The 11,274-nt window shown below is 38.3% G+C and overlaps 1 protein-coding gene across 1 annotated transcript; it reads left to right on the forward strand.

Moving 5' to 3' along the window:
• The first annotated feature begins 341 nt into the window (after window positions 1-341).
• Window positions 342-7,657, forward strand: LOC112845070 (uncharacterized). The gene is made up of 5 exons (XM_025904622.1): window positions 342-1,740; window positions 2,371-2,451; window positions 3,076-3,779; window positions 6,187-6,436; window positions 7,628-7,657. Exons 1-5 carry the CDS (start codon window positions 1,285-1,287, stop codon window positions 7,655-7,657), a joined length of 1,521 nt encoding a protein of 506 aa, XP_025760407.1. The 5' UTR covers window positions 342-1,284.
• Window positions 7,658-11,274: the final 3,617 nt, after the last annotated feature.

Consider the following 11,274-nt stretch of genomic DNA (forward strand, 5'->3'; position numbering starts at 1 on the left):
TGAATCAAATAGACCATTACGGCAAGGCTGGGATGGTCCATTTGGTAAAGTAAATCCGTTGGGCATCTTTCTTCGCCTTTAGACAATAATTCTGATGGCAAAAGAGCCAAACGGGACAGGCAAAAAAAAAAAAAAAAAACTATTCACAGAACAATCAGGTGCTCTGCATCAAATAAGAAGGCACACAAATTATTTATGCAACTCCAAAAAATAGTTTGTGTCCACTATAACACAGATGAGAACACCAGAAAGAAAGAGAAAGAGTAATAAGAGAAATTTTAAAACTAACTAGCTGCCGCCATTTTTGGAAACTGAGCTAGGCCGCGCTATGAATTCTGGGATACAGCTTCTTCTTCGGGGTTTAACGGCAGCTGGCATCCTTGTACATGCAGTGCTGCCATCTTCTGTTTCAATTTTGAATCGATACACAGCGCTACTTGTTTTACCAACCAGCCTGATTCCTGAATAACACTGTTTTGAGCCCACTTTAATGAATCCAATTAATATCAAAATATTAATTTAAACCCACACCTTGTGAGGGAATTCAAGCAGCTAGTAAATCAGTCAAAGACAATTGGAAAACCCTGAATGTGGTTAATTAGCTCTCTTGCTAATTGAAAGAAATTCTCAGTGTGCCTATTAACTTAAGTTAATACAAATGGCTAACATTGCCCCTTATAAATAGCATAGCTAGGAATTCTCACAACATTACAGTAGATACTTCACTAAATGTTCTCTGAACCACATGCGAGGGCTGCTAAGCTAACGCTAGCATCCGTTAGCATGCTACATTACTCCTTCCCGCGCTCAAATTAAGTTTATTATTCTGTCCGCTTGACTTTAAAACAGTGATTAGACTACACACTACTTACATTCGAAAAATTAAAATTACTTACCTCTCTTTCTTGACGAAGTTTTCTCTTACAGTTTTTCTTTCAACGCTCAGGTGCAGAAGATTCCTGTGACTCCAAATTCAAATGGAGTTAGGTAACAACTAACATGGAACATGAAGGGGGTGGACATCTCAATTTTTGCTTCTATATACAATTTAGTGGTTTGTACGTTCATAAAACACAGTCAGTATGATAGGTAAATTTCTTCTTCATTGATTTAAAATAAACTCTTATAGGTGTTATTTCATTTTACCTTATTTGTGACCATTTTTTGTTTTTACAGCTACAGTTTGTAATACCCCCCTCCCCCCATGAACTTGGTATTTCCCAAACTAGCGCGGCAACAGCTCCACACTGCAACATATTTTCTGCTTGACTTTAGTCTAATACAATGGCCTGTTGGAGGTGTGTGATTTGCTTCGTCTTTGTGGCGTTAACATTGAAGTCTCTTTTAAGTCCCATTAATACTGCACACAGTCGCAGTCCAGATTTCCGTGTCATTTGTGGAGTCGATGGATGCGCCGAGGATTACCGTGTTTTCAACTCGTTTTACCACCATCTCAGACGCACACATCCACAATACATTGCCACTGGGAACCCGCCTACAGGATGGCTGACAGCTTCATCCGATGCAAATGTATTAGGAGGCGAAAATTTTGGTACAGCCATTTTTGCCGACTATACTGCTGAACCCAGACAAACTGTTAGCAATGGCAATGGCACTGAAGTAGAGCCACCACCACTAGACCCCCCAGTCACATCGGAGGTGTTGGAGGAGGAGCGACAGGAAAGTCAGAACGTGATGGAGCAAGACGCAGCTGAGCTTCAAACACCTCGTCAGAATCAGGTAATGTACTTTATGTGTTTCTGTGTGTACGCGCGCGAATTTTTAAATGTATGTGTGTTGTTTAACCTTAACCAAGCACAGTTACCCCAATTCAGCTTTAGTTAAACCGTAGTAAAGCCTAACTAGAGAAAATGTACTCAGTTCAAGTGAAGGTTATAGTTTTAAAATTATGTGTTTTCTAAGATAAACTACTTGATTAGAATATTTTAATAGGTATGAAGGCCAGTGCTGAATTTCAAATGCATGAATCCGCTGAAATTCAGGCTTGCACAACAATGTAGGCTTAGTTACCATACTTAAACATAATAAATAAACTCATTATTTACCAGTGTTGTGTACCTGCCTTGGTTGTTGTTAGATGCTCCATGAACCAAGCAGCTTTCAAATTTTTCTTTCAGTTAACTTCAGAGTAGATTCCATAAAGATTGGTTAAGTTTCATTAAATAACTCGTAAATTGTTCATAACATTTGCAGCTTCATTAGCTATCCATTGTAGTAGGAATTTTTTAATAGCAAAAATGTACAACAGTTTGGAATATTTCTTTGTTTTGTTTTGCATCTGGTGGAATTTGAAACACATTCTGAGTGAGTCATTTTTCTTACACAATTGTTTTTCTTTTTGTCCTGTAGGGCAAAAGAGAAACTGTTGATCTTGCCAGATGTGCAGCTGCATTTGCTATTGGTGTGCGGGAGCAATGCCACCTATCACAGGTAGTGCTTCATCTGATATTATGGGGGTGTCATTGTTAACTTGTTAATAAGTCTGGTTCAATGTAAGGCTGCAACTAATGATTTTTTTTCATAATCTGTCCACTATCTTTGCAATTAATTGATTGTTTTTTATCACTGGTTTTATTCAGCTATTACTTTCACCTATATAAGTTATTAAGAACAAATGTACATTACGAGGAAGTTAAGCACAAGAGTTGTGCAGTTCACTGCAATGTATGTAACTCTGGGCACACTCAACAGTTTAAAATAGGCTTAAAAGTGTAAAATGTGTTCACTTTTAGGCATAAAAGACAAATGAAGTAGAATTACATAAAAATAAATAAATGAGGTAATCATTTGTTCCCTTTTTCTGTTGTAACCTTTCATGCTCCTCCATCTTGCTCGGTGCAATGTGTTTGTGCCACGTGAGTCATGCATGTGGCATGTCATGCAAAACAATGCCAATTATTGGCTGATTTCTTCTTCTACTGCTCCACTGGTAACAGTAGAAGAAGAACATTCAGTGGCTCATTAATTTGAGCTAAAGAAATAGAGTTGCATTTTGCTTCTGTTATATTTTCTATTTACGTTTTCATGTCTCTGATGTGTTTCCCCCCCCATCAGAGGAGTGTCAACAACATTGTCCTTGGTGTCCAACAGTATCAAACAGCTCTTCTGACGTCCTTGAGGGGAAAAATAAAGACCATCCTTGAAAGGCAACCTGACAGCAATGGACCTTTACAACAAGAAGTTCTTTCAACACTGGACAACTTTCAGGATCCCTTTCCCATATGTGCAGCTTCAAACCTACAGGACCGTGTAACACAGATGCATTTCAACCCTGTCACACCTGAGGAGATCATCATTTCCAAGTATGCCTGTAGAGTTAAAAAGGGAGAATCGAGAGTTCTTGCAATCAAAAACAAGTCTTTCTACTACATTCCTTTGATTGAAAGTTTGAAACAGCTATTATCCAATTCAAGACTATTTGACATGCTCAGTGCTGGACCTCAGAGTTGCCCCAACGCCAGTTTTTTGTATGACATTAATGATGGAATTATTTTCAAAACCCACCCACTGTTTTCAAAGAAGAACTCTGCTTTACAACTGATACTCTATTCTGATGAGATAGAAATGTGTAACCCCCTAGGGTCACGTGCGAGTGTAAATAAACTACTAATGTTTTATTACACCTTAGGCAACATAGACCCTAAGTTTAGATCAAAGTTGGCTTCCATCAGACTTCTCGCAATCGCAAAGTCTAGGGACATAGATGAGTGTGGGGTAGATATAATACTCCGGAGAATCAATGAGGACTTGAAGTTACTGTACAATGGTGTTATGATTAACACTGTCAATGGGGAATTTTATTTAAATGGAGCAGTTGTTGCTGTGTGTGGAGACACTCTGGCCCAGCATGAGCTTGCAGGATTTAAGGAAGGAGTTGGTTTTGCGTATAGCAAATGTCGTCATTGTGAGTGTACTTTTGATGAAATGCAAGAAAATTTCAATGAACATAGTTTCACCAGACGGACATTGGACGGACACATTAGGCAGTGCATTGAAATAGAAAGGGCAACTACTGAATTTTTGAAATCCTCGCTCAAAACGACTTTTGGCATAAATAGACAAAGCAAATTAGTTGATTTCCCAGGTTTTAATCTCATAGAGCAGATGCCACAGGATATTATGCATGTAATTCTTGAAGAAGTGGCACCAATGGAAATTAAGTGTGTGTTGAAATACCTTGTTTTATCTTGAAATTTGGAATTGGACTTGTTTAATTCTGCCATGCAGAACTTTCCTTTTTCATCAGTGGACATACGTGACAAGCCTTCACCAATTAGTATTGCTACTTTAGCTTCAAGTGACAACAGACTCAAACAATCCTCTGGACAAATGCTTATATTGATCAAGATTTTGCCATTCTTATTGTACAGTGTTGTAGAGAAAAATCCCTTTATCCAGTTTATTTTGGATTTAATTGAAATTGTTAAAATAGTTTTTGCCCCAGTTGTGTCTTTACAAACTGTGTCCAAACTAAAAAAAGTGATAGAAGATCATCTTAAACAATTCAGGCAACTATGCCCAGAAAAAAATGTAATCCCAAAGCAACATTACATGCTGCATCTTCCCTCTCAAATTATTGCCCTGGGACCTGTAATACGTCATATGTGCATGAGATTAGAGTCTAAACACAGTTTTTTTTAAACAATGGTCATCCAAATTAAACTTTAAGAATGTGTGCAAGTCTCTTGTAAACCACAATCAGCTGCTGGAGTGTTGCCAAAGTGAAGCAGGAACTGAGCATCCGATATTTGTAAATGAGAAAGAACTAGGTCCTATATCAGAGGTTGCTAATATGGACCATTTGCAATCAAAGGTTGTAGATTTTTTGGGGATTGAAGATGCTATACATCATGCCGTTAGAGTGGCTTATTTTACATGGAAACAAATACATCTGTGACAGGTCTCTTATACTCATTTCAGCAAATGGTTTAAACCCTATCTTTGGACTTGTAAAAAACATTTTTATTGTTAATAGTGTACTTTATTGTTTTGAATACCAGGTGTATGAAACCTTGGGTTTCAACAAAGACTTTCTTGCCTATGAAATTGTAATTCCCAACCTTGCCCAAGCTACTGAACTGACTGATGTTGAAAACCTACTTGATTTTACGTCATATTACCCAGTCAATTTCAGAAACAGTGTCTATGTTATGACAAAATATAACCTTGAAGATGTCCTTTCTTTAAAAACCTGAAATAAATACCTTCCAATGAGTGACTTTCTTATTTCAAGGAAAAAGGTGAATGTTTCTTATTTTGAGATAATTTTTGTTTTACACTCTATCTAAAAGCTATTTTTGCTTGAAATAAATGTAAAATGGTTCATTTTTAGATATACAGACTAAATAAGAAAAAAAAGTAATATATACTTGAAACAAGTTTAATCATCTAACACATGCGACTGGAAACTAGCTTGTAATGTTCAAAACAAGATGGACAAGATAATCTGGCTAAATTTAAGACAATAAATCTTGTCAAGCTACAAGGAATTTGCAGTGCACTGTACACAGAGCTGATGTCTTTACAGAAGAAACCACATGAGACAGTGACAGATTATATTATCCGAGCTGAAAAAGCAGTGACCTCCCTAAGAAATGCAAAAGAAGTCATCAGTGATGGACTTATTATCGCTATGATTTTAAAGGGGCTTCCTGAAGCTTACAAGCCATTTGCTATTCACACAACTCAAAGCAGTGAAGATTTCACATTCACACAGTTCAAAAGCAACCTACGAAGTTACGAGGAAACAGAGAAATTTGATAACAAAGTAAAAGTGGATAATGTGATGAAGGTTGATTTAACATCAATCACCTGTCATGGATGCGGAAACCGAGGACATTTTGTAAAAGATTGTCACCAAAAGGGAACACCTAAGTGGTGTAGCTACCATAGAAGCTCGACACACAGTGATGAGACATGTAGAAGAAAAACCAAGTACAGAGATGATGCGAAACTAACTGTAGAAAAACAAGAGGACAAGAAAGAAGAGCAGACTTTTGTATTTAAAGTTAGTCAAAGACTTCTGCCTACTGACATTATAAGAGAAGGACTAATGGTGGACTGTTGTGCTACTTCACACATCATTACAGAGAGGAACAAGTTCATAGAGTTTGATGAGACTTTTGATACTGAGAAACACTACATGGAGCTCCCTGATGGATCCAGGACAAACAACGTCGCACTCAAGAGGGGAGATGCCAATGTCTCTCTATGGGACATACAAGGACACTGTACCACCATCACACTGAGAGCTGCTCTGTTCATCCCATCCTACCCCCAGAGCATATTTTCAGTGAAGGCAGCTACAACCTATGGAGCACAGGTGGTCTTCAAGAAGGGACAGAATGAACTAGTGAACAAAGATGGGACAGTCTTCTCCATCGAAGAATACAACAGACTCTACTATTTGAAAACGGTAAACAATGAAACATCATACATTGACATGATGTCCTGTGACACTGTTAATCTGACTTGTGATGTGAAAACATGGCACGAAATTTTAGGACATTGTAATGTTAGCGATGTGCTAAAGCTACCTGATGTTGTAGATGGCATGAAAATCACAGGCAGTGGCATGTTAGATTGTAATGTGTGCACAGAAGGGAAATTCACTTACAACAGAAACAGACAAAGCAACCCAAAAGCGAGTGAGCCATTACAGTTGGTGCACACTGATCTAGCCGGCCCCATTGAACCAAGTGGCCAAAGTGGCCATAAATACGCTATATTATTCACAGATGATTTTTCAGGGGCAGTATCAGTTTACTTTCTAAAACAGAAAAGTGACACCACAGAGGCCACAGGAAAGTTTCTAGCGGACTGTGCACCATACGGCAGTGTTAAGTGCATTAGATTGGACAATGGCACCAAGTTCACAAGCAATTCCTTCCAGTCTCTTTTACGGGAAAAGGGCATAAAGCATGAGACATCTGCGCCATATTCCCCCGCAATGGAGAACTCTCTTTGAAATGGGGAGGTGTCTTTTACTAGAAAAAGGGCTACCAAAAGAATTATGGCCTTATGCCATTCAAAATGCAGCACACACCCGCAACAGATGCTATGGTAACAGGACAAAAGGTACACCATATCAGATGTTAACAGGGAAAAGACCAGATCTCTCAAAACTGTGGATATTTGGGTCACACTGTTATGCATACATACATGATCACAAGAAACTTGATCCCAGATGTGAAAAAGGAATATTTGTGGGTTATAAACCAGGTATGCTGGGCTATTTTTACTATAACCCCCACACAGGAAAAGTGTCAAAACACAGACTTGTGAGATTTATCAAGAAGAACACTGTTGAACAACAAACACAGACTGATGAACATGACACAGAAATTCAGACTTATGAGCATGTAGTGCCTTCAAAAGAAAGTACAGAACAACAAAATGAAAATGCAGCAGAAAACAGACCTCCTAGAGAAGAGGAAACCAACAAAAATGAACCAAACCCTGACATAGAAAGAAATGAGGGTGATGAGCAAGACCAAACTGAACGCTATCCTAACAGAGAAAGGAAACCTAAATATTTAGAGGATTACACATCTAACTGCAAAGAGGTAGCTAATGTAACCTCTGTAAGTGTTGATTATTGTTACAGAGCAACGTGTGGAATCCCTCAAACCTATAAAGAGGCGTTGATGTCACCAGAGGCACCAAGGTGGAAACAGGCAATGGCAGAAGAAATCAACTCTCTGAAAGAGAATGACACATTCGAACTGACTACTTTACCTGCTGGTAGAAATACCATTGGAGGAAAATGGGTCTACACCCTCAAAGAAAATGAACAAGGACAAATATTTAAAGCCAGGTTTGTAGCAAAAGGTTACAACCAGACACAAGGAATAGACTACCAAGAGACATTTGCACCAACAGCAAACATGACATCTGTGCGAACACTAATGCAAATATCAGTCCAGAATGGTCTTATTATCCACCAAATGGATGTTAAAACTGCATGTTTGCATGCTCCCATTGAGGAAGAAATATACATGGACCAACCAGAAGGTTTTGAGCAAACAGAGTCAGGAGAAAATTTGGTGTACAAATTAAAGAAATCCCTTTACGGGTTAAAACAATCAGGTAGAAACTGGTACAAACTCTTGAATGACTACCTTGAACAAAATGACTTTGAAAGAAACCTTTCTGATCACTGTGTATACAGGAAGGACATTGAACATGAAACTCTACTGGTTATCATCTGGGTAGATGACTTGATCATTGCGGCTAGCAATGCTAACTTGTTAAACACATTCAAAGAAACAATGAGGTCAAAGTTTAACATGAAAGACCTGGGAAAAATATCCAGTTTTCTTGGTATACAGTTTATGCAAAAACAGAGTGAAATTAGGATGAATCAGAAGAGGTACATTCAAAGAATGTTGGAACGATTTGGGATGTCAGATTGCAAACCCAGATCCACACCGTGTGAACTAAAAACTGATACTAGTACATGTGGAGGAGGTGCGGCAAATGAGACAGTTAACCCAAGAGAGTACAGAGAAATAGTGGGCAGTCTGATATACAGTATGCCATGACGTGTACGAGACCAGATATAAGCTGGGTTGTTAGCAGACTATCTCACACACTAGCAGAACCCACGAGAGAGGACTTAGTAACGGCAAAACAAGTCCTCAGGTACCTAAAAGGCACAAATGACTTTGAACTGATCTTTAGGAAAAGCAGTGAGGATCTAGATCTAATTGCTTACAGTGACTCTGACTGGGCATCCTCTGTAAAAGACAGACGCAGTACAACAGGCTACTGTTTTGCACTTAATAAAGAGGGACCAGTAATATCCTGGAAAACAAAGAAACAGCCTACAGTGGCACTCTCAACATGCGAAGCCGAATACATTGGTCTTGCAACCACTACTCAGGAAAGTATGTACTTAACCCAACTGTTAAATGGCATGGACAGAAAAAGGTACACATGTACTAAACTGTTTGGGGATAACCAAGGGGCCATTGCTTTGAGTAAAAACCCAGTGAACAGACAGAGGTCAAAGCATATTGATGTGAAATATCACTTCATTCGTGAAGTGGTAAATGAAGGGAAAATTCACATTGAACACTGTCCATCAGAAGACATGGCTGCAGACATACTGACAAAACCACTTACAAGAGTGAGACTCAGAAAGTTTCAAAAATGGTTCTTTGGAAATGCACAAGGTGCTATGGTTTGACAGCATGAGAACAGGGGGGGGGGGGGGGGGGGGGGGTGTTAGATTTGTGTTCTCACGAGTAAATATATTAATTTATCTTATGTAGTAAAAGACGTTTTCTGATGTCATTTTATTTTGGAAATGATTTTATTTTGGTGATTATAGGTGACTTCACTTCCTGTTCCGTATGTTGTGAAGCGCGAACTGCTAAAATGTATGTATGGTTTTCCCTCCGGTGTTGCTGTCAATAAAAGAAACGGGAAAAGTAAGCAACAAACCAAGTGTGTGAATTATTAAGAGAACATGGGCGAAGAAGAAGAAAACTCTTCGAGCTCAACAGTTCAGTTTGCATGTTAAAAGCCACAAACATGTAGCTAACTATAGATTTTCCTGTGTAACTGAGAACTGTCCTGCCACGTTCAGAACATTTTCTGCCTTTCGTTCACGTATGCATAGGAATCACAGAAGAAGAAGGGTTTACTGGTGACCTCAGCTGTCAAGTTCCTGGATGTGGGTATGCTGCACAAAACTTCACAGGTCTTTGTGCCCATCTCAGATTTCACATCAAACACGGGAAAAAAGTATTATGTCCATCTGAAGGTTGCTCTAAATACTTCAGTGTCCAAACATCATTTTCCAGCCATATTTCTCGAAAATATAAGCAGACAGTTCAGCAGTCAAGGCAACAAGAAATTGGTGAAATTGCCATAATACAAGGACAGGACACAGTTAATCTATTAGAAGACAGGGATTCACAGCACAATACTACTGATGAAGATTTATTTCTATATCGATTGGCTTTATTTTATTTAAAAATGCAGGCTAAAATGCTCTTGCCAACCAGCACTATACAATGCATCATAGAGGGATTTCAGGATCTTCACAGCTGTGCAATTCACGATGTTCTGGCAAAACTGTCTGACAAACTGTCTGCATTTAATATTCCACAAGCAGAAGTGGATAACATCATTCAAGAACTTTCACAGAATGATCTCTTAACACTGTACAATAAAGATGTGTTGAGATCTGACAAAATAAGGAAGACATTTTTCAAAGAAAATTTCAGTTATGTGGAACCCACTCAAATCTTTTTAGGATCTAACAGTACAGGCAAACAGCGTTATTTTCAGTATGTGCCAATGTTGAGATTTAAAATGTATATTTTTAATGCTTATTTGCTGATTATATTGTTTTATGTACTTTAATAATGAAGGTTTGTAAAGCAAGGCCACTTTTGACTCAAAAACTAAGTGCTCAGCCAGACTGAAAACAGGACGTTGATGTAGAGCTGTACAAGCATATTAATAAATACAGGAAGTCAGACAAAAAGAGGAACTTGTTCCATATAAGGGTTTGTTTTTATCGAAACTATGCGTGACGTGTTGCAAAATATATAGCGAGACAGGCTCCTGATGCCCCAGACTTGAGCTGGCATTTCTGTGTGTGCTCAGTAAAGATCATTTTTTAAGTTAGACCACTTTGAGCCGTGTCTTTTTTGGCCGGAAAGAATACAAAGAACTGGAATTTAATATTTGGTGCCGTGACCCGGATTCTTTTGTGGCTGAGGGGACTAATTTGGAGCTTAAGGTACGATCTGATATGAGGCGGACAACAGACCGGTCTAAAAGATTTAAAGGTAGGCACAAGCCTGTTCAAAGAAAAAGCAAAACTGTGCATATTGGATGAATTCTAAATTATTTGTCCGCCGAATTGATGATCGTTACCGTTAAATTGGCTCAGTAGTGGAAATTAAACTTAATTATAAAATCTGTTAAGTAGATTTCAGGTGACATGTCCATGATAATTTTGGGTAATTAGAAATAAATAAAAGTAAAGTTTGGTGATATTTGAGAAAATTTATTGTGATTAATCGTGGGGTGCATTTTAAGTTGATGTGATACGTGTTTAAGTTGATGTGTTGTGTTTGTTGAGTGTGACGTCAGTGGAGAAAAGAGATATTAGGTTAGGATATTTGGTTAAGGGATCTATCCCTGTATTGATAAGTGGCAGAGTTAGACTCGGGCACCAGATAATTCAACTGTGGAATCCCCACAGTGGTGCTTTTAAATGTATTTAAATAAATT

The sequence above is a fragment of the Oreochromis niloticus genome, unplaced genomic scaffold, assembly GCF_001858045.2.
Source record: "Oreochromis niloticus isolate F11D_XX unplaced genomic scaffold, O_niloticus_UMD_NMBU tig00002839_pilon, whole genome shotgun sequence".
NCBI classification, from domain to species: Eukaryota; Metazoa; Chordata; class Actinopteri; order Cichliformes; family Cichlidae; genus Oreochromis; species Oreochromis niloticus.